The 27,652-nt window shown below is 38.1% G+C and overlaps 2 protein-coding genes across 2 annotated transcripts in view; both read right to left on the bottom strand.

Annotated features, from left to right (window-relative positions):
- LOC139688614 (filaggrin-like) overlaps window positions 1-4,766 on the bottom strand; it is a 54,761-nt gene extending 49,995 nt beyond the window's left edge. Inside the window, exons 1-3 of the mRNA XM_071586162.1 lie at window positions 4,696-4,766; window positions 4,353-4,462; window positions 1,422-1,824 (exon numbers count right to left, since the gene is read on the bottom strand). Of these exons, the coding sequence (XP_071442263.1) occupies window positions 1,422-1,824; window positions 4,353-4,462; window positions 4,696-4,766 (584 nt within the window). The remainder of the gene's footprint in view (window positions 1-1,421; window positions 1,825-4,352; window positions 4,463-4,695) is intronic.
- LOC139688647 (uncharacterized) lies at window positions 1,711-27,633 on the bottom strand. The gene is made up of 3 exons (XM_071586213.1): window positions 27,410-27,633; window positions 25,701-26,948; window positions 1,711-1,824 (listed from the first exon to the last, which is right to left on the bottom strand). Exon 2 carries the CDS (start codon window positions 26,900-26,902, stop codon window positions 25,778-25,780), a length of 1,125 nt encoding a protein of 374 aa, XP_071442314.1. The 5' UTR covers window positions 26,903-26,948; window positions 27,410-27,633; the 3' UTR covers window positions 1,711-1,824; window positions 25,701-25,777.
- Between the last annotated feature and the right edge of the window lie 19 nt (window positions 27,634-27,652).

The raw sequence follows: 27,652 nt of genomic DNA, 5'->3' as shown, positions 1-27,652 counted from the left end.
CAACTTACTGACCCGAACGGCTTATTTATCAAGTCATCTCACTCATTTTCCGACTGACCCCCCAACTGCAGTAGCTCTGAACATAACCACAAGATGTTGTGATGAATATATCATTTTTAAATATTTTGTTGCCAAAGAACTTGAATTTTGAACTACAAACGTGCCCTAATTTCAAACGCTTGCATGTTATCAATGCACAAAATGAATTATGCCTGCAATTGTATAAATGAGTTATTTTTCATGAGTTAAGAGGAAAAACATAAAATTCCCTCAGCATTTCATCATTTTTTTACTTGGATCTCTTCACGGCCAGGAAATATCTTCAGTGTCACTAGAAAGTGTCCCTAGAAAAATCTTGAGGATATAGCTACAAGATTCTTTTAAAAATTCAAGGATTATTGAAATTGTGGTTTCATTGCTCAGGGAAGGTTTTTATAAATAGGAGGTGGACAAATACTGATGAAAAAATTTAACTTGTTAGCAGAAAAATCAAAGTAATTAGAAAATATGAAAAACAAACGCTTTATCGTAATGCTTAGAGTGCTGCATTAGCTGAAAATTAAGTATTTAAATAGAATATTACTAACTTCTCTTACAGAGGAATGCCATGTTGAAACAACTACATTCAACGCTTTGATGTACATGGCAGCATTCACGAGGGAACAAAATCAATTCTTGGACCAATGTCATCACAAGCATATTACCACCAGGTAAACTGCTGCTTAAAAAAATCATCCTGTTCACCTGATCTGAATTATTTGGCAAATTTATAAACTATAGACTAAATAAAACTGCAATGGATACTAAATTGACATCGAGAATCAGAAGTGCTTGGAAAATAATTTTGATAAGAGAGATATTCCCATAAATTGGATTTAAATCATTCAAACAAAACAGAATAGAAGCTTGCAATCATTCTAAAATCATAACTTTACCTTTGAGCAATGTTATGTACAAGGCAATTTTTTTGCCAAATTTATAAGCATTTTGCAAAACATTTTGTGGCGGCAATTTGTAAAAATGATTGCCATATCATTCACTAGAAATAGAAAAACCATGCAATTATAACAAATGGACAACTGTAGCCACTAAAATTTTGGAGATGATTATGTTTTTTTTAAAGCAATCACTAAAAATCAATTTATAATCAAATATTAAGTATTTTGTCAACAACAAGTTAGCTCATCCCTATTACTATAGGCAACCTGAACTCTCAGTTCCTCTACTTTCGGTCAATTGCAAACTTTGGCAATTTGAGTTTTCGGCAAAGAAACTTCCACTTAAAAGAGCATTAGGTTATTTCCTTCCCTGATTCTCCACCCATTTACGTTTGTAATTATTGTCTTAAATCACCCCACCACCCAATCTACACCACCTGTGAGGGAGATGGGTGCTCAAAGATGAGCAAGCTGGCACGCTACCTGCTGCCATGTCTCCTCGAGCCCCTCCTGTCCCGACCACGGTCCTCTCGGGAGCCGCTCATCCGATGCGGGATTTTCTCTCCCTTCCACTCGCCACCAAACAGCTCCTTCAGCTGCTTCCAGCCCGAGGGGGGCCCGTCTGACACCGCACCACGACGGCTCTCCCTCTTCCTCTCCGAGCGCCTCTCGCTGCGCCCACTGCCACCCCCCTTCCCCCGCTTCGACAACCTCTCCTTGTCTCCTCCGCCGCTGCTGCCCTCCTCCTCCCTCCGACGGCTCCTCTCCCCCCCGTCCTTCTTACTGCTGCGGCTGCCACCTTTATCCCCCTTCTTCTCCCGCTTCTCTCCGCCGCCCCCACCTCCCTCCTTCCTCTCCTCCTTCACCTCCCCTGGCTCCTCTTTCCCTACAAAATGAAACAAGGGTCAAACAACAATAAAAAAACCACCTGGCGCACACACCCTCACCATGCGACCGATGACCAGCGACGCCAGAAATGACAAACACCTTTTCAATGGTCTCGCAGAGAGAATAGGTAATTGACATACGGTCCGGTTTGATCAAGGGAATCGTGGAGGAGGACCACAGATAAACTGCGATAATCAGGCAATGAATGGCATCAGGGCAAGGAATTGTGAAGGAGGGACTGATAAGAAGTAGGGGACCTTGGATGCCTGCTGCAGCACAGTCTTCAGGCTAAAGGCCTATCATAATTATGAGTGATGAGTAAGGGATATGCAGCAGTTCGGGAATATTAAAATATCACACACTGTCTGTCAGTAAGTGCATATATATTTGACCAATCAGGGTTTCTTAGCATTGACAGCATTGGACACTTTCATAATTGCCCTCATTCAAGCAGATAGCAGGTCATACGAAATCATCTCACTTAGAAATAGATATGTATGCTATGGTGAATTCAGTCGCTCAATGGCTGAATGTAAATAATTTACAACTAAATGCAAGAAAAACAGTTACTTGGTATTTAGTAATAGAGACCTTCAGTCGAATATTTCCGTAGAAATAGGAAACCAATTGACATCTGAGTTAGAACATACCACCTTATTGGGCTTAGAAATAGACAGCAAGTTAAGCTGGAGGTTTCAAATGAAAAAATGTAGTAAAAAATTATGTTCAGCCCTATTCCATTTAAAAAATCTTGCCAACAATTGTAATACAGATATAATAATATATTAATCCCAGTATACCATGGTATACTTTAGTCCATAGCTCGATATGGCATCGTCTGCTAGGGGAGCTCAACACATGGAAACATCAATAGAATATTGAAATTAAATAAAATAATTGACTTTGTAATTCCACACACTTTATTTTAAAAACATGACCAAGGTTTCGACGTTGAACGTCATCATCAGGTGGTCCTCATAGAAGCACGCTGGCTATATATACCTTCTGATTAAGGGAGGGGGTTGGTCAGAGAGGGAGGTTGGAGGGGTAAAAAGGTTACAATGTAGCTGGGAAGAAAAGAGAAATTACATCTTTTTGACTTAGAAGAGTGGTAGGTCTAGGAGTGGGGAGTGGGAGGGATACAGAATTTCGTTGGCAAGTTCATCTTTCCAACGGACACATTTCAAAATTTCTAACTGCTCCAAAGCATCGAGCCTTTGACCTTTATCTTCAAAATGAATACTTTTTGTCACAAATAAAGTTTTTAAGTGTTTTTAAAATAAAGTGTGTGAAATTACAAAGTCAATTATTTCATTTCATTTCAATATGTTATGCAAATTCCATAAAGTTATGCCTGATACAACAAATCAATAGAATACTCACACTTGAAAAATGGGCATTAAGGGTTATATTTAAACTAAATGCAAGAAAATCCTGCAGGGAGTACTTAAGATGTCATAAAATCAGGATCATTCCCTGTATCTATATGTATAATGTGATTTTGTATGCCTCCCCCAAATCCCCTTCACTGGTCACAAATAGGCATGTTCACAAGCACGACACCAGGGATAAGGATAATTTTCATAATGGCATAATTGCAGAGTAGCAGCACTACAAAAAACCCCAGAAGTTTCAGGAAGACTGCTGTTTAATCGAGTTCCTGAAGAGTTAAAACGAATATTCCCCCAAGAAAATAAATTCAAAAAATGTTGAAAAAATTATTTTTAAATAATGTTTTTTATAGCATCCAAGAGTACAGAGAAAGAGCCAATGTAGGGAATTCTGTTTTTAAAATCTTTAATACTCCTATATTTCATGTACATTATTATTCCTATGAATTTGTATGCATGTTAATGCACCTGTAAATGTAATTGAATCTTAACAAAGCCCATACAATTACGTCTTGTTCTATGGCGAATAAATCTATCTATCTATCAGATCATTCAATACGAGGGGAGAAATTAGGTAGATCATGGCTTGAATTGTAACCTATCCATTGAAGGAAGCACAAATGCATTTATCACCGAGCCTTACTTCATGTGACTGACTAAGTCATTTGATTAGGGCTTCATAGTAGTAGAGTCGGTTGGCTCTCATCTATCGTGATCCACTCGTAAGGACTCGTGTAAATGGCAAGTTTTACGATGGAATTCTTCCTAAAACCTCCCTAATATTTCACAAGTAGGACCACAAGATCAGTGAATGGAGTTTGAGAAACAATTTCAAACAACTATGGAATTCATTTCTAAGAACATGCTAATAATGCAGCAATTTCTGAGTGTAAAAATCATTCGCCTTGACTGGGATTTGAACCCGGATTCCTCGATGTCTGGCCGAGTGCTTTGGCCAGTTAAGCTATCGAGGCATTCTCTTAAACAATTTTGAGGACACCTTGATAACTGGCTAAAGCACTCGGCCAGACATCGAGGAATCCGGGTTCAAATCCCAGTCAAGGCGAATGATTTTTACACTCAGAAATTGCTGCATTGAAATGCATATTAGTGGTTAACTCTGTTCGAAAGTTACTGCTACGGCATCTCCTGTAGTTTCTTGGAATGCTTGTGATATTGTCAAAATCCCAACCACCAATTGGCCGGACTGTAGTCTCCAAAATTATAATGTGCACTATGATCATTCTGGAAGAAAAAGGATGTGATATTACATTAATTTACACAAGCAACTATAAATAATTCCATTTAATCCACCAGCTGGGTGAGTCTGATGATTAAATCAATCACAGCCTCAGCATATACAACCACACGTTCAAATTTCAACTACAAAGGCATTATGAATAAGTTCATCATTCACACAACACTAAAAGAGGACAATCTAATTTAAGCACTCCCATTCAAGAGTTTCCAATGCTCACATTGCACCCTGCACTGCAATAAACATTTCTTCAATTCTGGCTATGCTCAAAACTCCCTTCATTCCATCCATTATGAAAACTATTGTTCTCCTGTTACCTCACTAGCATTCATGGCCTTCAACATTTCATCGGCAATCAAAATGCTCAGCATCAATTTTTTTGACACAGGGTATAAAAAAAAACGCAATGAAATGTAATTTCATACAATTTACAATAATAAATTCAGCTTTCCAGGATTTTTGATAATTTTGTTCAAAAACAATTGCAGATATCAGGCTGTTATGGTGCATTTTGGGTAACATAGAAGGGACAACAACTATGCATGCCCTTCTTCATGCTGTCGTGATGCAAGAGACTGAGTTTGCTTGAGAGGTGAACGTTTCAAACAAAGACTCTCCTCACAATAGACGGCAAAACAATACAATTTAATCAGCATATCTTTGTACGTAGGACTATTACACATTTCTCAAACTTGGACTAACATGTTTTTCTTTCTGCAATTTTATACTTCATTGCATTGAGATTATTTGTCATAGAGAATCATCTTTTTCATATGGTTGCACAGATGAGCTCCCCAAAGAAAATTACCAGTAATAGTACATTTAGGAGAGGCAAATGAGAGCTTATGTCATTTATGCCATTAGGGATGGATGGGAAAGGAGAAAGAATGGAGAGAAACTCGGCGTCGGCATTAGCCTTCTCTTTAATTAAAAATAGCAATTTTCCACAAAAATAAAATTTAATGCGACCAGTTTCAATGTTACTACATCATCATCATCAGGTCACCTGATGATGATGTAGTAACATTGAAACCGGTCGCATTAAACTTTATTTTTGTGGAAAACTGCTATTTTTAATTAATCATGATATTCCACCATATCACGCCTGAAACGTCTCTTTTTAGCCTTCTCTTATTGAAAGGCACCAAGGCATCCACAATGTAACCTCCCATCCGACAAATGGCGTACTAACTCTTCTCAGAGTGCTCTCACACACAAAGCACCTCAAGCAGGGATCAGGATACCACTTTTAAACATCTGCCATCCCCAGGATTCGAACCCGTGCCCTCTCAGTAAGAAGCCACTGCAACATCCCCATCCCCAAGATTATTTCTTCTGTCCACCATAAATTATGGTTTCTTGCCCAAATTATGGTTTCTTGCCCCATGAATGTCAAGCGCTTGCCGTGCCTAACAAAGGAGAGAATAAGGCTTTTGACCATCTCCTTGGGCTTCCACTAATGCTAGAGGTGACACATATTCCTAACAGAATTGATCCCCCGTTTTAACGTTAGTCAATGTTAGAACATTGGGTTCTTTTTAGACTCCCATGGATTTGACGACAGATATTTCATTGTGTATATGCATCAAGATAACATATTTTATCTTCTTGGAACTATATGACCCAATTCATACCATATTACTTCTGAATCAGAAAGCACTAGTTGTTATTCCTCCATTTAATATTTACTATCACCAGGGACAAATCTTTTTCCCTAAACTGTTCTCATCGACTAATTATATCTAAAATAAATCTTCAGCATGGGATGGGAGCCCTATTGAATGATGAATCCAGCTCAAGGGACATAATGGAATACGTACAATGGGCACACCAGTTTCACAAGTTACTTATTTCCCAAAGTGTAATGCACACCATGATTTTGCAGGATAGAATTTATGAAAAATTCCTGGATCAGACAAAAATAGCAATATCGGGCAAAAAGTACAATGAGGTAATAAAATAATCTTAGGTTTCAAAAACATAAGTTTATTTTTCAACATAGTCACCGTTAAGTCTAACACATTTCTCCCAACGTGTAACAAGTTTTTTCATTCCGTAACTGAAAAACTCTTCCGATTTTTCTCGAATCCAGGACTTGACAGCTACCTCCACCTCATTGTCTGAGATGTAATGATTGCCTTTGAGGTGTCTCTCGAGTTGAGGAAAAAAATAAAAACCACAATGCGCAAGATTGGGGGAATAAAGAGGGTGTGGAATTGGCACTGCTTGTTCTTGTCTGTGAGATGGCATGGTACCCACTCTGCACCGATTTTACGGTATCCCAATTTTTCAATAATAAAGCCAACACATTCTTTGGATATTCATTCCAATATGATTTGCGATATGCTTTTGAGTATTTCACCAGTCATTTTGAATCAAATCTTCGACGAGTTTGTAATGTTTATCATCTGTGGCAGTGATCGGACATCCGCTGCGTGTCTCATCGACAATTACGGCTTCTCCAGGCTTGCAACCACGAAATTTTACTACCCATTGATTTAAAGTGGACCTATCAACATTATCGTCATCATAATTAGCCTTGAAACGACGATGGATCTCAATAGGGGTCACTTTTTCAGCAGTTAAAAATTCGACAACAGCACGCTGCTTAACTCACGTTGACATTGCACTGGAACACGTGCGTCTCCATACTTCCGCTTCTCGAAATACACTGGATGAATGTAACGGCCTGAAACTTGCGCAAGTGCATTGATGGGGAATGTCACTTCCACGTGCCACCAGGAGTGCTTCTGAGGGTCATTTTGTTGGTGGTCTACGAGCATGGGTGCATTAGTTTACAGCCTACCCTCGCATATTTTAACGCTAATACTTTACAGGAAGGAAATAGTATTGCTATATTAAAAAAATTAGAAATGATGCACAAGTTTATTTATCGTTAAATCCCAGAAATCCATTATGTAAATTTGTATCTTAAGGCAACATTTTCTATGCCTGATAAGGGAAAACAAATACTTTGTAGGAAGTATTTTCCCCACTGAATTGCCTTGCGAGAAATACAACAAAGTACCCCACATAGCCATGCACCCCCTTGGCCCATAAGAATCGGGCTGGTTTCAGGGCACTTTTTAGAGTTAAAAAATGCCACCTTTTCAATCGTGTCAACATGACGCTAGCAAAAAAGGTGCTGATACACGAAGAGGTTTACCAGTCAAATATTAGACGGCCCTCCAATTTCAGCCATGAGATGGTAATTTCCTTCATTGTAGTTTGTAATCCTTTACAAAATCAAATCTCGACTCACACTACATACACTTCCAATTCATCCACCAGTTTCTTCCTTCATAAAACAAGAATATTACTTCAGCTTGGAGATTACGATTTTCTTCTTTGTATGGTACTGAATAAAATCACAGTCACATAAGAAAGCATAGTAATAGGCTATTCCTATGTTACATCATTGCCTAAGGAAAATAAAGGACACAAAGCAGTATCTCTTTCTACAGTGTAAAAATAATATGGACACATAATTCATCACTATTGTGTAAGTATGAGCAAACCTACAGGAAAATGCTAAACAATTGAGAGCTAAGCAAAAAGATGTTTAGCTGTGCCCATAAAACAATATTTAGAAAGTCACTGAAATCAATGACAGCAAGGTCTCAACTGTATTTCTCCTTAACTTGAAAATTATATCATAGAATAAACCAAGACACTATTTCTTGAAAAGATATCGTGATAAAGATATTTACATAAATGTAATGCATTTAAACCTTTTGGAAACTTTGTACTGAAGCAATATGTTATAAAAAAGGTGTTTTCAATTTAACCTCAGACCTGAACATGCCCTATACTCCCTCGAGCAGCATGTACTATTGCTTTATATTCACATCTATGGAACTTGTGAGAGAAAATGTAAGGAAATTCATACAAAGCTGGGGTCCTTGGCACACCATGAGCAAGTACTGGAGGATTTATTCAGCAGTGATGTCACATTCTACGCACGTAATATTCCTTATTTACCGTTCTACCAATCTGTGGCAAGGAAACATGATGCACCACGCCCCTGTAATCGCAGAAAACTGTAAGCAAAACTTTCACATTTCACCAAATTTGGCACGCTTCTTTCGGCCTTGGCTTGTGCTGCAGCTTCCATTTGGATGATTGAGCTTTAGTTTCCATGTCATAACCATAAAGTCATGATTCTTCCCCAGTAATAACCCCTTTGGAGGAGCAAATTTGGGTCGTCGCGGACGGAGTCTAACTCCTCATTAGCAGTGTTAATGCATTGCTGTTTTTAGTCGAAATTGAGCAATATTGGTACGAATTTTGAGGCAACCATGCCTGTGTCATGCCCAAATCATTGGTAACAATAAGACTCGAACAAGCCAATCGATATGTTTAGGTCTTCAGCAACTTCTCTAACGGTGATTCGACTGTTGGCCAATACTTTTTCTTCACTTCATCAATATTTTCGTCTGTTGTTGACGTGCTCGGGCGTTCGGCAAGCTCTTCGTCCTTCACATCTTCTTGACCCCCTGAGAACATTTTGTACCACCGATAAACGTTGCTTCGGTCCAAGGTATCTTCTCCATATGCCACAGTCAACATTTGGAATGCTTCCGCGCACTCAATTTCGTTTTTCACACAAACTTTGATACAGGTTCTTTGATCCATTATTTGGAACAGGCAAAAATCGAAGACAAGCCAAATCACATCCAAACAAAACAGCTGTCAGCAATTAAATGATCACTCAAAATGGCCGAACTATTTTATTTATTTATTTATCGACTTAATTGGGCGAGGTTGAGACTAATAGTCCCTTCTTCCACCCAACCCTACATCACAGACATTATATTGCAGACAATCACAAACAACCAAGCCCCAGATGGAGGGAAATCCACCCAGGCAGCAATCGAACCCGCGACCTTTGGGTTGGTAGGCGAGGACGTTACCCCACCGCCACCGAGGCCGGCAACTATTCAGCATGAGTGAGACCAATAAGCACCAACATAACGCCACAAAAAAATCGATAATCAAATATACATAGCCCGCGGAATTCCAAATTCATGTTACTTTTTGAACAGACCTTGTATACCCCAGTTTTGAAAAATTTTATTTGTATGCTCCATTAGAGGTTTAATTTTGAGAATCTTGTCTTCCTTTATTTTCTCTAGTCCTGCTCTTGCTCTGAAAATGAATGACGGTTGCAACTACAAATAAGCATTACAACTCAAAGTGTTTTTAATAATTTTAACACCCAAGTCTTCCTCCTGTGACCAAGAATCTAAATAAATATGTGTCTTTTGATGAGTATAATACGAGGAATCCAATGATCACTTAATATAATTTGCTGACAGCACATGACCTTGGCCGTTTTCATGCTTGCAAGCATAGTGGAAAGTTTCCCTGACTATTAGTCCATAAGCCTTCTCTCTAATAAATGTTCAAATAGCTGAACTGGTGTTTGCCATATCAAAATGGTTTCAATTGCTGAAAATTCTTTCCCACTTCCATTTCTGGAATGTTTCGGGGAATGAGTGGGACTAACATGAGGCCACTTGATAATATTTGCCCAGGCATTTTCTTGGCTTTTTCTCTTCCTCGTCACTTTTCCAGAGCCACTGTTTTTCTTCATTGTTTTCTTGTCTTGTAACTTATATTTCAGTAGTCCCGCCAATATTAAATGCAAGAGGAATTTGTAACTCATCTCCCTCCGTCCAGGGCTTTATCGCCCACCAATTCATCAGCTGTCGGTGGCAATGCAATAATTCAAGAACAACTATTCTAGTACTTCATCAATAACAGTTCAGAAATATTTACATGGAACTTCAGGCAAGAAAAATATTGCAGGAATATATTCGATTAATCGATCTCAAGAAGAAACATTTTTCACTAATGGCAAGAATTTTCACTAATTCATATCAAAATAAAAAGCAACGCTAATAATCCAATCAAAATAAATACATACATGTATATGCCTTACCATCACATGCAATAATAGGGAAAAAAAAGGAGGGGCGTGTGAATGCATGATGGAGGAGGACACGTCAATACACAGAGTCCTTTATTGCCCAATTTATGGTGAGGAAAGACACGAACTGGAAGCTATCCTTGGACATCTGCAACTTATTAAGACACCTGCATGAAAGTACAAGTAAAACTGTACTACTCAATTTGTACTATGGGGAAATTTATTCAAATATAACCTACAGTATAATATTATGGGATCAGCTGCTATTTCTCAAACCATCTTTAAAATGCAAAAGAAAACTATGAGAGACATCACCAGGAAACCTCACAATGCTCCATCAAGGCCCATTTTCCATGAATTAAATTCCACTCCCGTGCGTCTACATTATGTTTTTAATTCTATATATAAAAAATAACATCGGCAACTATTCTCTTAACTCTGCCTATCATCATCATTACACCAGAGGCAGAAATGACTTCCATTTTGGGAATATAAGAACTAAAGCATTGAAATTGGGAACCAATGAAATGGGCATCAGATTATATAACAAACTACCCAAAAGTATCAAGGATACAAAGGGAACTGCTGCATTCAGGCATAAATTAAAAATATATCTACAGTGCGATATGCTCTACTCGGTTGACGAACATCTCAACAATATTCCCGACCAGTAAGTTCATACTTTTAGTTTCTAGCAATGGTCATGGTTCGATTCATGTTGGTGATCAATGATTTCTCTGAATTTGATATTGCATGTGCATGTTACAGCCGATGTTCATGGGTTTGTGCCAAACATTTATGTAACTATGAGCTTCATTTCTTTCTCTATGTATCTTAATTGAGGGTGTGTCTTTGCTCCTCTTTGACGTGCCTTATATCATGTACATACTCCACCCACCTGGTATTTTTGTATTGTGATCTCTGGGCAAATAAAAAGTAATTAAATAAATAATAATGACCAACAAATTGGGAAATATCTACACGAGAAACCGATTAGGAAAATATTGGATAGATTTATCAACAAAAGATAAAGTGGGAACGGGGAGAACGACAGAAAGGAAGGGCATTTAACTCATATTTTGTAAAAAATTAACAAAATTGTATTAGGGGTTTAAAAATGAAGTACCCCAAAAAATTGAAACAATAAATTGCCTAATTCTAATCAAACGGGTCAAATTATTATTATCATTATCATATGTACTATGATTTATCCAAGGCTTCCAAAGGAAGTTGAAACAAGTTTCAAATGTATTGTGAACAAGAATCCATAAGCAAACATGTAGCAGCTTATGATATGCCTGCAACATTAATTTAAAATATTCATGTCCGGAAAGCTGTAGTCAAAAGAGAATGGGGACATAGAAGAAGCCTCCCAGAATGCCCTGATTGTAACCTATGTAGATTAAAATATCTAGATTGGACACCCTTGAACAGATGGAAATTGCACGAACTTCATCCAACTCAAGTGTAACCTTCTGCTACGAACACATTCTTCCCCCACCACTCCCCCATTACTCTCTGCACATATGATTCCGATAAACAACCACTTACTCCAACTTTCACTGACTGTAACTTTCTTCCTCACATTTTACCACCACCTGATTGATTTCTTGTTTACTCCCCTTCCCTCAGAATTACAACAATTTCACCTCCTCCTGATCACTGGTTCCTTAAAAACAATCAATTTTGTTTGATCTCCAATTTACTCACACCAATCACACTAAGAGTGCACTTGTATACATACATTAATCATAAATATCTTATTAAAAATTAAGACCTAATGATGCCGTCCCATGGCGAAGCACATTGTACCAAACCAAATACTCCTGTGGAAAAATTCGTTCCCTCTTTCATTCAATGGAAACTTTACTACAGTTTCACACCCATCAAAGAAATATTAACACCACTCCTCTTTTTAGATTGAACATATTAAGTTCCTCTACTGATATCTGTGTGTGCATGAGTCTCTGCTCTTGTTATGGAATAATGGTTTGGGTAAATTCACACCATTCCATTAAGCTTTTATGTTCCAAAAATGCATCATTCGGATTCTGGGAGATATCCCAAGAAAAAACAGATGACCTAGTAATTTCAAATCTTTTGGAATACTCATTTGACTATTTCCTATACATGTTTCTCGCAATTGTTTTTATTTGTCAGCACAGTAAATTGCTTGACACTAAAAATAAATTATGTTCATGAATACAACACGAGAGCCTCCAAAAAACATTAAAACTGCCACTAATAATTTTAGCCTTTTCAGTAAGACTCCAATTTGTCCGTAGGTATGAAACTTTTTTATTACCTTCCAAGGAAACCAAGGGAAATCCTCCCGTAGGTTAAACCTAAACCATAACAATATCTTGTAAGAGGGACATTTAAATCTCAGAGTTCTTAGGTCTATATTTCAACAAACTGGTAGGTGAAATATTCACGTTAATAATCTGTGTTCTGAACTGCACACTGTGATGTACACATTCACTTCCTACATAACACAGTCTCTCTAGAGGTATTAAAACTCTAGTATCATTCTAATTTTTTCTCCAGGGCATATGGCATACTGTTCTGGGGATTATCTGTGAGCATGTTGCACCAAGTTTTTTTGAACCAAAAGAAAGTTATTAGATGTGCTCCTGGTGCTTCTTATAGGACACCATGTTATTCATAAATTTCAATTCATATGTATTTATCGTGTAGTCTTTATAAAAAATGATGCTCATTTCTTTCACACAATTACTGATATTCACTCTTATTGTACTAGAAATTATCACAACATACACATAAGTTACCATAAATCAGCAATTTCATTTAAAAGCCCAATGGCAATGGGTGTAAGAATATACATAAAATATCAACACAATCATTGAAAATGAGAGATAAATTATGCAATTTCGGATTGAAACTCAGGAAATCCCTTTGAATAAAACATTATTATCCAATGAATGAATTTTTTAAATGACAAGCAGTAATAACGCATTTTGCTTTCATTACACACTTTAATGTATCTGCTATTTTTTAAGCATGTTCTTAGTGTCCAATGTACCCGCATTTTATACTTTTCATTTTATTTGGCGACTCCTATTCCCACATAATGTGTGTGGTCAGTGAACAGTAAAATAGTATCAATGTTAATTCAATGATGAATCCATTAGTTAGTCATGTGCATATGTATTTGCATTAATCTGACTCCTTATATAGCATGTGTCTGTATGCACTATATTCTTACGACTGGTTCTGTACATGCAAAGCAAATGTCCTCCAATCAATAAAGATCATTATTATTACTATCTAGATGACGTAAAGGGTATTTTCTTCAGTTAATCTCTCTCCTAAGGTCTACGACTTGAATATATCAAGGACTTACGTTAGTCATATTATTCTAAAATTATGAGCAGGTGGAATGAAAATTCATTGTGTTCGTTCAGGACGAGAATTCATTCACTTCTACTACAAGCCCTCATAGTTATGTGGGTGAGTTTTTTGATTTGAGTAGGAGCCTACACACCGGCTATAAAACAATCTGACTCCAAATTTATATCTTAAAAAAGACGCAGTCAAATTCAATTAAATAAAAATCCCAGTGGATAGGTATGTTTTAGAGCAAAAGATATTTACCTGACCTAAGAAAAATGCTACTTAATAATTAATTGAAAAGTCTTCCGTTCATTTCATAGTCTTGCCTTATGAGACCAGATAATGTTAAACACATTGGGGGGGGGGGGGATGGGCTGTGGCTGTGTATCTCCTTCTGAGATCAGAGAAAATGCCCACATATTGTTAGTAAGAATGAATACAACATTCACTAAAATTTTTGTATGAAAAACATCACAAATTTTCCATGTGGGCATCCATCGTAACAATTCCATTGTTTCAATCATAACAATTTCCGCTTTCTTCCTGCTCATGTTAGTTTTTGATTCCATAAACCTAGTCCGTCACCTATTTTTATAAGATAAAAACAAAAAACATACTAAATCTTAAGTTTTATGAGACAAAGAATTTAAAAAGGTTTAATGATGATTAATTTTGAATGAGAGTGCAAAGGAGTTCTCTGATTCAATGATGAGCCCTCCAAGAAATGATAGCAAGCCTTTTGCTTGCTCCCTGATAGCCCACCAAGTACTACACCCAAGGTTAAGAGGAAACCCTAATTTGGAAATGTGGCCTTGGAAGAGGGAAGGGGACTGCTTATCCTTCCTTGGTATTACTTTTCTAACAATGTTCATGTGACTTTCTAACAGAGTAAAAAGAGAACAAAATATGAAGGAAGGAAATGTGATTGACACCACTTAAAACTTGGCTTGACTAAGTGCTGGGTTTCCCGAAGTTTGGAGAATCAGGAGGAATTTTTTTACTGTGCTAATAAATTGTAATGTAAGTGTAAATATTAGTGGTAATCAAACAACGACTAGATTGTTGGGTAATCAATAAATCTACTAGAAGGAATGGAGGAATGAAGTGCAGTCAAATATAGAAATAAGATAAAGGGAAGGAAAACCTAAATGGATAGGCAGGCAAAGACAGGAAATTGAAATAGAAATTTTGCTCAAAATGTTAGAAGACAGATATGGAAACCTTGTTAGGGGAGGAGAGAGAAATTTACGAATGAACCAGCTTCATCAACTGGGTGGGACAACACAATACCATAAGTTTACTCCAAAGTTATCCAAAATTTCCAATCCTTTAAGAAGCAAAGTAATGAGACGAAACTTTTGGGTATTACTATCGTAAATCTCATTTTACCGCCATTATTTTTCATTTCGACGATGGAACTCTGGCTTAGCTACATTTATGACCCATTTTGTCGAAATCACAAAGAAGAAAAATAATCAGGATTAAAAAAATTTAAAATCCCAAGACCCCTGCATAAATAAGAGCAACTTTGTCTTTTTGATGTATATTTTATGAACATTTCTAACTGGATTGATAAATTTCGATTCAGTCACTTGCTTCAGTGATATCGCACCCTAACCAAAATTAATAGAGATCATTAAGAAGTGATTTTCATCATATTAAAACTCACTCATGGCAATCTGCTGATTAAAGGTAGGCTTATGCCTGTTAATAAAAATGATTACGCTATACCTCCTTGAGTTCTTCAAACTTCCTACCCTCACAGTCCAAAAAGTCTATTTACCAAATAGAAACCAACATTAGTGGGCCTGCTGCTGCCATATAGACATTATTTGTAGAAGCAAGACCAAAAGTAGAAGGTAACAATAGAATACCTTGGGAGTCGGCACAAAATTTCAAGCAGATGATAAAACACAAGAGACTTTTTACACCTTGTTATCAAATGACATGCATATGGTGCTTGGTGATTCTAAGGTGCATACCAGAATAGCATGTGCCAATGCAAGTGTGAATTTGCATGTGCCAATGCAATACACAAATAATTGGGAATGAGAGCATGAGTCGTACAGAGACACAAAGTAGTACATCAGAATGGCTTGCTTGGTTTATGAGTGTTCAGCCATCAGTTCAGGACAACATACAAGGAGGAAGACCAGGCAGCGGCATAACCTTCGGCATCCACAACAAGACTTCACCTCATGCACTTGTGTGTTGAGTTTGGATCCTCACGAGATCCCCTCATCACTTGCAAGACAACATCCCTCTGTTGAGTCCGTGGCCCGGTAAAACTTGGTGATCCTCACCAAAATACTCTATGGTGTCTGCATAAAAATGTATTAAGACGTCAACCCACACTTTGGGAGACACCAGGACCGTCGCAACACGACAATGCACTCTCTGGCAATTCCTTCTTCGCCCTAGGCTTTCGACCAAAAACAAAACAACCACCATTTCACACCCAGCGTACTCAATTCACTTGGCCTCTCCAGACTATTCACTATTCAACCGACTGAATTCCAAGTTGAAGTTCACCTGTTAGACACGATTGAGATGATTCATGTAGGAAAACGTTCAATTCAATGTAGGAAACATTGAACACCCTCTTGGAACACTAATTTCCATGATAAAAATAATAATAATGATGATAGATAGTGATACATAGGCATTGAGTTGAAAAAGGAGTATGGTGGAGGGCGATCAGGATTTTATTTGGAGTGATAAGATAAGAATTGTGACAGAGGAAAACCGCAACACTGAAAATTAATTAGCTATAGTGATATGCTTCAGGCACTAGCAGTGGTTTTAGAATATCACAATTGCAGTTGATTGCACATTGATGGCAAAATGTCACTAGATTCAGTTGAGTTCTAAGGGTCATATTTACCCGACATGAGCAACAGGCCATGAGGAGCTAATTGTCATACCCAATCAATATATGTGTTGTATCCAGTGCTTTCCTTTGATAAATGATTTCAAAGACCAGTTTGGCTTACAATGATGGATTCAATCTTGACATGTTTAGTCGAAGACCAAGCTTTTTCAGCAACTACTCCGGACTTTAATTCCAGATGTTATTACCATCCCATTTCCGACTCCCATAAAAGTGTCACCCATATTTTTTTCATTCTTTCACTGATTCAAAACACCCAGGAATCTTCTTCATTTAAATTAGAATCAGACGTTGGTGGTGATTGTATTTGCTTCTCACAGATCTATCAATGAGCAGTACACCATCCACCAAATGAGAAGCAAAACTGTGATACTTTGGCGTATTTCATTGAATGGTAGGCAAGCACGAATGTCAGTATCAGTAACTTATGGCAGTTTTCAGGCGTGGATAAAATTTACTCCAAGCGAAATCAATTTCAAAGATACAAGATATCATTTCCTTTAACTAGGTAGTCGGTCGAAATTAGTGTGCTCTAGATGTGACCATTAAATTCCTGGAATGTCCAACACAAAGCACTATGCAGTGCTTCACATAGCCATTAGAATACTATAATTGATGGATCTGTCCTTGTGATGACTCAAGTCTTTACAGAGTAGCAGAGTTTTCACATCAAACTTAACATGAAAACTGGCGAGGGTGGGAATGAAATTTGGGCCTTCACATCATGAAGAAATCCTGTATTTTCAATGACAAAGAAGCTTCATGGTGAGGGAGAAGATGTACACGCTGATACATTAAGTTAGGCAGTCAAAAACACAATGAATGAATGAGAATTTGGATAAAGTGACAACCTTAGACACTCAGATCAAAGCTTGCAAGTGTGAACGATGGTAGAGGAATTGAATATGAAAAAGGTAGCTGTTGGGCAAATTCTAACGGAATATTTGAGAATGGCAAAGATGCCTTCTACAGAGAAGGTGCTTCAAATCTTGACCGAGTTCCAAAGAAACTGGGAGATGCCGCAACAGTAACTTATAACGGAGTCATCCGCTAATATGAATTTCAATGCAACAATTTCAGAGTGTAAAAATCATTCGCCTTGACCAGGATTCGAACTCAGATCCCTCAATGTCCAGTCGAGTGCTTTAGCCAGTTAAGCGAGGTGTCCTCTTCAAAATTTCAGAGTTTAACTAAAGCACTCGACCGGACGAGGAGGGATCTCGGTTTGAATCCCAGTCAAGGCAAATGATTTTTACACTCTGAAATTGTTGCATTGACAGAGTTATTACTGGTTATGAACCATGGAAAGCCCAGTATGATCCCAAGACAAAAAAATAACTAGGGAATACACTGGAAAGCAAAGAATTCCCCAACGAAAGCAAGCAATGTCTTGCTCTTATGCTGGTGTGTTATTTTGATCAGAAGGGGCAAGTTCACTCCAAGTCCACAGAACAATGAGTCATTTGCTCCAAAAACACTCTTATTTGGCAATTCTGAAAAACAATAGGAATCTCGACAGACGAAAATATCAGAAACCTGGCCCAGAAATCCATTCAGAAACTTATGCAACCACCTTATTGCCTCGACTTGGAACCAGACAACTTTTGGCCGTTACCAATATATTAATAAAATGCCTGCAAAGGACACAGATTTGATTGTAAAATTCTTACATCCAATTGGATACAACGAACAAACTATGAAGCATCCTTCCAGAAAATTAATTCCAGGAATGTTTATGGCAATGGCACGGTGGTCTTGCCAGGTGAGCACCTTTCCAAGGGGACTACTCTGAAAATCACAGCAGTCACTAATGTACAGGTAAACATTAAAAAAAAAAATATCATTCAGTAAATTTTAAGTATTACACCTTTCATTGGTACAATTTAAGGTCAAAGGCAACAGTAATTAGAGGAGCTCATCTAATGATTAACGAGTTATTAATCTTTTTATAAGGCAGTAACTACGTTCGTCCACCTTTCCAGGAGTGATTTTTAGTAACTGCTGGCCATTTCACATGCTTATAAATCAATAATTATAACATCCACTTCTCATTTCTTTAGGACTGGCAATAAGCAACTGTGCATAAAAGCACAACGCAACTGTGATTTTGTGATCTTCTGGGAATGTATGTTTAACTTTCCTGCATTCCTGTCTTTCATTTCATGGGGGTAAAGGCAATGATGCATTTGACCATCCCAAGGGTCATGAAATTCCAGAGATGGGAGACCGTGTGCGCATGAGAAACACACCCCACCCCTTCCTGACATCCATAGCATGGGGAAGACTCCATCGAAATAAATTTATCTGAATGTCCAATCCAACATCACCACAGAATAGCAGAATCAACTGACCCAACTTGAAATAAATGACCTTAGTTTTCAGGGTTTCACACTACTTTGAACTATTCCTTATTCTCACTACTAAGTGCTTCCTTTCATTCTGTCTAACATGCCCATCCTAATCAAATCATAAGGCATTCATCTTTCTGCTGCCTCCTTTTGTTTTCTCCCAATAAACCCCTCTCATCCCTGTTTACCATACCCAGCACTTCCTAATTAGTTTTCTTTTCAGTCCATTTCACCTTGTCCCCCATTCTCCTCCACACCCACATTTCAAATGCCTCCAATCTATGCCTATCATCCCGTTTCAATGACCATGTTTCCGCGCCATACATAACTACGCTCCATATTAAAGTTTTGATGAGCCTTTTCTTAATATCCTTACTCAACGTCCCTCTCATCAACTCTCTCCTCCTCGTGAAAGATTCTTTGCCTTGTGCAATTCTTCTCCTTATATCCCTATTACTCTGATCATTTGGGCCCAAAAACACTTCTGGGATACGTAAACTGTTCCACCTACTCACTCTAGTTACTGACCTCAGCATTGTAGCATTTCTCTTTCTTGAAAAACTCTGCTTTGTTAGCTGCGACTCTCATCCCATACCTACCACATTGATTTTCTCATGTGTTCAGTTATGATTGTAACATCATTGCTAACTTGAAACTTGAACACCCACAAACCTGATTTCATGAATTCTCCAACAACTATTTACCTTTAATTTCAAATTCCTCCATGCATGGATTGATAAGCACGGGCGATAACGGACACTCCTGTTTCACTCCTCTTCCTAACACTGCCATTCCTGACTCTCCATCCACAACATGCAACTGAGCAGTCCTGAGACACGTACAGGATACAGATATGTAATTTATTCATTAACACACGTAATTCACTCTATCAAATGCCTTTTGGAAGTCTACAAAACATACAAATACATTCTGATTGCAACCAATATTCCTCGTTATCCATGAACTCATAGATGCTATGGCATCATTCATGCATCTCCCATTTCTGAACCCAATCTTTGGGAAAATCATCGTACTAATACCTACCCACTGCAAGTTTCAGAAATGAAAAGGAATACTAGTTACTAGTTACGTAGCGGTACCAAGTGTGTAATATAATATCCTGGTGTACCTTAGAAATACACGTAATGAATAGCAGTAACAGTGGTACAAAATGAGTACCATAATATCCCGGTGTATCTAAGAAATACATGTTAATACATTAAGAATATTAAGAAATCACACCATCCTAATAATAAATTCTATGTAATCACAGGTATGAACTTGTGATGACTTAGGCATCACAGAGTAGCAGAGGATGAACATCAAATGTTAAATGAAAATAGGCAAAGGTGTTCTTAAAATTTTAGCTCCTTAAAAACAATAGTATGATTAATAAGCATGATGGCTAGTTGATCATTCCTTACAGGTTCATTGATTTTGCGGAAAATGAAACCAATGTTCTGAAAAAATTGCGATTTACGATTTCATTCAAATGGCACACCTTTAAACGAATGCCAAAAGTAGTGAGAGCAGAACCATTTCAGTTGTATTAAATATTTATCAAAATCATTGCTCAACAAGAAGCCTTAAAATTTCTTGACTACTAGATGACTGAGGAGGGGAGTTAAATATTTTCTCAAAATAAAAAAGATCACATATACATTGGTACAACAATAAAAATTGACATTATCTAATAATTTTAAGCCATGAAATAAAAATATTCAGAGAAAAAATGTTTATGTTTTTATGAGATGCACTAAGAGTAAAGAGCGATGATTGCCATTGAACCCACGCTCTATCTCTCAGACTTCAATGACATCTAACTGCAGTGCAAATAAAATTGAGACTTTAGTTTTGGGAATTTCATGTAGAGCAAATGGGAAAGTGAATATTGAACAATGATGGTGTAAATTCGCGCAATACGAAGGATATTTTGGAGGATTACCATAAAATTTGGGTAAACTCAGTAACACAGTTCATAAAAGGAATACTTTGAGATATACTTAGCAAAACTAAGGACTGAGTCAATAGATAGGGAAAAAACTGGCAATTTAAAAGTAAAATGCGACGTCTGTACCACTGCAGACAAAGGAGCGAGCAAGCAAGATGATTTTATAAAATAGAGGTAGAAGATCACAAATGGTAGCTTTAATCATCCATGCCCAACAATAAACCAATAGAAAAAGAACAATGGTCGCAGTAATTGTCAACAAAGAAAAGAAAGAACAGATACACTAGGGACGCAGGACATTACAGAGATCCACACTAAGGAAAAACTGATGGATGAAAACCTTTTTAAATTTCTTCCCTGCCCCTCCAAGGTGTTCCTGCTACTCTTAATAAGACAATGGGTTTCTCATTAACCACATTCATGATTCCTCCCCCTTAATCTCCCTTCTGACAATCGACTTCTCCCTCCTTTAAACCCCTACACCCCTTCGTGAGAGTGGATCCCTTCCGCTTCAAACCCATTTCCCTGACTTCCTCCCCCATCCACCTCACCCTGCCTGCCTCCTCACCCTTTGCCTCCCCCTAACCCTCCTCCACCGCAGAACTACTCAATCGTCTCAACACTCCCTCCAGCATTCCATCTGCTGTTCCTTACATGAATCCCAAGTTTTCACATTGGGACGCTCATGTTCAAAGCAGTCTACTGAATGAAGTTAGGTTTTGGGCAACCCCTAACGACATTATTTCATCATGCAATACTGACTCCATGATTTATAGAAAAATTGGTAACTGAAAATTTCACCTATCTTATCTGAAACTGGTTGTTACTGACTGGCTGTTACTACAGGTAGGTGCTAAATCTACCAAGACGTAATATCCAACTTCAATATGTGATTGCACTTGGTAAAACTGGATACCACTGATTATACAGCTCATTTTCCTGAGTGAATGCTAAAATAAGCAACATAGTTACACCATCATGTTCATGAGAGGAGAAATTACCAAAGGTGCTTTGCTAGCAATTTAATGCCATCAATTCGTTTGTCAACCATATCTGGTTGAGAACTAATTGGTCACAGCAAGGTTCCCTTATAAAGGTAATGAGAGTAGGAATGGAATCTAATCCCCCATTAACTTCCTCCAATACATTCATCACTGTACTGAGATAGGCCTTTCACAATGCTCCCACACATCAGTGATAACTATGAGCAAATTTCTAAACACATAACAAAATTCCAGCCATATGCCTAACTCCGTCCCACACTCAACACATTGCTACCTCAAATAGTCTTTGCCAATTTTAGGGCCAGTTAATATAACCAATTTGGTAACGGGATAATGCCTGCCTGTGCTGTATTGAGATGGTTATTAAGATGGGAAATGTTTAGTCCATCCACCCTCAAAACGTTCAACCACATACCACACGATTAACCAATAAAAAAACTCAAAAAATACAGACCCAAGTCGTTGTCAATGAAATATGCAAGATGTACAGTATTATGATCGTTCATAACGCACCGCAAGGATTGTAGAAACATCAATTTTTTTGAGAAGATCAATAACTTCTCACCTAACTATAACCAATAATGAAATTCGCCACTTTCTTTCTGACTGATATGAATGAGCAATTTCAAAGGAGTTCCTCCAAACAATGTTAATGATTACTGATCAAAATACATATAATTTGGTTAGAGGCATTTAAGAAAATGAAATTATTTTCATATAGAAAAAATAAACACATCCCACATCACATATTAATGCAACTAATGCGTTATCATAAACCCTAAGACTTAGTCCACCCACATTTAAAGGAAATTAATTTATGTTCGAAAAATCACAGCATGCCTTACATAAAATGTTTTATGCAATACAAGGAACGTGAGTAGTAGAATAGCTAAAAGTTTTAAGCAACTGGTAGAGCTAACATGGCTGAAATTAATTTTAATTTAACTCCCTTGACATTAAACTGTGTCAATGACTATTTCGTGTGAACATTCTTTAAAATAATAAATTATACTAATGATTGTATCGTAAACCCAGTTGTAAGTACTGACATATCAATGGCAAATCAATTTTTCAGTTTCACATTGTTCCAGAATAATATTAACTCTGCACTAGGAATCAAAATTTTGGTGCTAAACAAAGTTAAACATTTACAGTGTGAATTACAATATTCTACCAAGCTCAACATCTGTGTTTCACCGCTATGAAATATAGAACGGCAAATGAAATGTAAAGTTTGATCATTTCCAGAATGCTTAGGATAATAATACATTTTTTGGATTCAAATTACTGAATTTCTCTTGATTTTTCTCCAAGCATGCAGCTGTTTTCTCATTAATTTCTTTGTATTTCCCTAGAAAGCTTCTGGTTGATAATTGTGACGAAAACAATGGACACAGAAATCTAATATTTTGGGAGTTGCTGGATACTTACTTGATACAATGCTTTGACTGGTTTTTGTTTCATAATGAGAAGCCCAAGTATATTCTATTGTTTCAGGCTTCACTTTGTGAAAGTATTAATTATCCATACTAAAAAGACTGTACTTCTCCACAGATTTTTATTATATGGTGCAAAGCGTTTCACCATCTTGTGGCATCATCAGGGACGCACCTGATGATGCCACAAGTTGGTGAAACGCTTTGCACCATATAATAAAAATCTGTGGAGAAGTACAAAGTCTTTTTAGTTTGGTGAAGCCCAAGGCTTAAATATCATCGTGTAAAAACAATGAAAAATAATTTTTTCAAAAAAACAAACTAGACACAGGAACTAACACTAATTGAGTTTTATCCCATAGTCATGATCAAAACTTGTCATCGCTGCAGTCACTCTGAACACGAAATGAAGCCCAGGTTGAGTGTCAGCTACCCACAAAACTAAGAAGAACAACCTTATGGAGAATTAACATTTCTTTTTAAATTTTGGCAGTCATCCCTTTTTTCAAGAGTTTTCAAAGAAAATGAGCAATGCCTGACAATTTTCTCACTTCAAAGGTCACCCTGGGATGCCACAGGGAGGCAAGTAAAAGTCTTAAAAAGATAGACAAATTGATGAACCATTTGAATATGAGCAGCAAGAAATGACAGAAAAACACAACATCATAGAATATAAAATGCACCGGATCACTGAAAGAGTTCAAGAAATCAATTCATCTGTCAACTGTAAGTATCAGTTTAACTTATATGAATGAAAAACTCCAATAGTCGTAAACAGTTTATCTTTCTAAACAAAGTACAAATGAAATTAGTCGGTAAACGCCACAAGTCAAGAAGGGGTAAAAGGAAAGGGATAAGAAAGGTGAATACGAGCTCACTTCCACTTGTGTTGTCGTGACGATTACCCTTCAGTACGCTGAAGAGGGTTACTTTGTGGCCGAAATACGCGTATTCGTATTCACCTTCCTTATCCTCTCCTTTTTACCCCTTCTTGACTTGTGGTGTTTGCCAACTAATTTCATTTGTACTATGTTTAGAAAGGTAAACTGTTTACAGCTATTGGAGTTTTACATTTATTCTATACTAATAGCCGTAAGAGCTTAATTCTATCAATATCAGTTTAACTGTTTTCTCAATCTGAATGTTAATTCCCAATTTTTTACTGAAGCACAGACCAAAGAAGTGGTTAAATCGAAATAAAACTGTGGGAGATCCACTTAAAAAAATATAAATATGATCATTCACAGAGCATTTTAAATCTAACGACTACATATTTAACTATGAACTAATATTTTCTTTTGTTTAAGGCTTTTACGGCCTTTATTTTTCTATGCACTTTTCCCTCATTCTTCCTCGAGGAAACTTTTCGCGGTAGCTATTACCTACATTCCCACCGAATTCAATGCCTCCCAAAATGTGCCCAATCCATAGAATTCTTATAAAAAGTATGACATGCCATATGCAGCATTTATTGCCTCATAATGTGCCTCACACAAACGGAGATGAGAATGGTGGTAGGAGTGAGATATATATATATATATATGTATATATATATATATATATATATATATATATATATATATATATATATATATATTCCTGAAGACGACAGCCATGCTGTTGAAACGTCAAATAACATATTGAGAGTGTCCTTTCTATGTGTCTCTATATTCTACAAATCTACATCCATGTTTTTATATATTTGTGCGTCGCCGAAGAGCGTTCCATTTCGAAGATATTTTTATATACATATATGTATATATGTGTATGTATATTTTTGTATATATGTATATATATTTTTATATATATGTATGTATATATATATATATATATATATATATATATATATATTTATATATATATATATATAAATATATGTATATGTACATGTATATATATATATAAATATGTATATATTTTCGAACAATCTATCGTGTGAGTGTCCTTTTAATAGTTGCTATTCTATTTGTGTTCTATTGTGCCGCTCGTGTGAGTTTTTCCGTACAATCGTTATATATATATTGATATATGAAGATTTCTACTGAGTCAACAAATTACGAAAATAGTTTAATCAATGAATAAATGGTATCATTGTGTGTTATTTATAACTTCTCCGTGCTCTGTAAACAGTTTCACAATGCCCTTTTCATATTATTCACGCCACTTCCTGAAGTTCCACTTCCGCAAGTTCCTTAAGTCCCCAACGGTAACACATGTGAGCACAGAATATTTTGAGGTTGACGCAACAATGGCATATATTTACATCCAATCAATATAAACAATTCCAACTGTTTATAGTGATGAGCATACCTTTGGCGGCGTCTCCTTGTTCCGCGCTGGCAGTCGCCTCCTCCGGCTGCAAGGTGGCGACGGCGGCCTCCCCTTGGCTACCTACGTCCTTCTCGCCGTGACGATTGGCCTCGGCGGAGGCGGCGGTCCCCTCTTGGTTGGCTCCCGGCGCAGCGGCGTCCATGGCCACGACGGCGGTCCCTTCGCTGGCAGACGCCGCGTCCTCTGTGGATGGGGCCGCCCCCCCCCCCTCCGGCAACGGCCGCGGTGGTCGTCAGCATGCCATCGCCAGCGGGCGCCGCTAGTCCCCACATCTCCTCCGCCCACTGTTCCATCCTCTGCACCTGGCGGATCCCTAGGGCCTCCTTGAGCCTCTCCTCCTCCCGCTTGATCTCCTCGATGGCCAGCACCTCGCGTTCCTCCTTCTTCTTCTTGCGGTTCTTGTTCGTGGTCTCCTTCTTCTCGCTGGCTTCCTCGTCCTCGCCGCTGCCCACGAAAGCATTCGCGCTCGCCTTGTTCACTACGCGGGCGCTCTTGGCGAAGCCGAAGGAGAGGCCCAGGCCGCCTCCCTGCTTGGTCATCGAGAAGGCCAGGAGGCGCTTCTTCGCCTGCATTTTGCCGAGGACGGCCGTCTTGGGAGGGGGCGCTGGTAGAGGCGGGGGTTCGGATCGTGGCACCGGGGGCAGAGGTCGTGATGGAGGCAGGGGTGGCATCTTCGGGGGCGAGTGCATTGAGGCGGATGGTGGTGGGTTCGGTGCACTGTCTGCGGGCGGGGGCGGAGGGGGCAGGAGGCTAAAAGACGGGGGCAGCAGCATCCGCTCGTTCTCTTCGTCGGCCGGTGTCGCGTGACTCGGCGAGTACCTACTGTCCTCGGTGGGAGGGGCCGGAGCTGGCGGTGGTGGTATGGAAGACCACAGGATGGCCTCCCCATTGCCCTTGGCCTCCACGGAAGGCACGCCTTTGGGGGAGGACGGGAGCGGTGGCAAGTTCGGGAAGGTCTTGCAAAAGACGGGCGGGGGAGGTGGGACCGTAGGGGGCAGAGGGGGTGCTTTCGGCATATGATTGACGGTTGGGGGACTCAGATTCTGCTTGCTGACTGATGGCGGCAGTGGAATGTGATCAAAGTCCGGAGGAAGGGGTGGCATTGGGGGTGGAGATTTCGATATCATGGGTGGTGAGGACGATGGGAAAGGGATTATTTCTCCAGGTAGCGGTATATCCATTTTGTAAGGGCGGTTTGCTACTGGTCAAACAGGATCATTCATTTAGCTGAAAGAAACCATGTATTCATCAGAGTGGTCCCCTATATGTATACACTACTGTAAAATAAACACATTATAAAAATCTCAAAACCAATCAAATGTAATTGAAATCTCTTAACACATTCATTGCCAAAATTAATATTTTGAATTACCTGTGGGCCTTGAATTTTGAAATGTTTAACCCTTGGTTGATTAGTTATAATACTCTTAGAGCACAATCGAAGTCAGTATAAATCTTAAGGCAACAAAATGAATACTAAACCACACAATTGGTATTTAGTGGTTGTTTTGTGCATATTTTCGGCAATCGATTAAAAAGCAAACGACCTATAGTTTTCATATGAACACCATGACATCACCATTAACGCATGTTGCCAATAAACAATTAGGAATATATCACCGAGCAGAACGTTTTAAAGAATAGCGATACATATTATCGCATTATATGGCACATAAATAAAACATTACCTTTGGGGCACTTTGAAGATATTTCAACGAACCATTGTAAGAGCAGCAACATCCTCACTACACATCTTCATGCTGATGAAGAGCAACGGACACTTAATAGAAGCCTTGAAATGAAGGAACTCACTGTAAATTACACCATGACTGGGTTATGTTTCATTTTAAGTTCTTTGTATCACTAAATACGAATATCCCATAGGGTGAAGAATATCTACCAGAACCAGATAAACAAATTACTACCATCAA

This window comes from Hetaerina americana, unplaced genomic scaffold, assembly GCF_022747635.1.
Source record: "Hetaerina americana unplaced genomic scaffold, ioHetAmer1.1.p SCAF_21, whole genome shotgun sequence".
Taxonomy (NCBI): Eukaryota; Metazoa; Arthropoda; class Insecta; order Odonata; family Calopterygidae; genus Hetaerina; species Hetaerina americana.
Note: the sequence above shows the minus strand (reverse complement) of the source record. Positions and strands in the feature narration are given on the sequence as shown.

What these genes read in the sequence shown, in the direction of transcription:
- LOC139688647 (XM_071586213.1), bottom strand. Translation starts at nt 26,902, where the DNA reads ATGGATATACCGCTACCTGGAGAAATAATCCCTTTCCCATCGTCCTCA.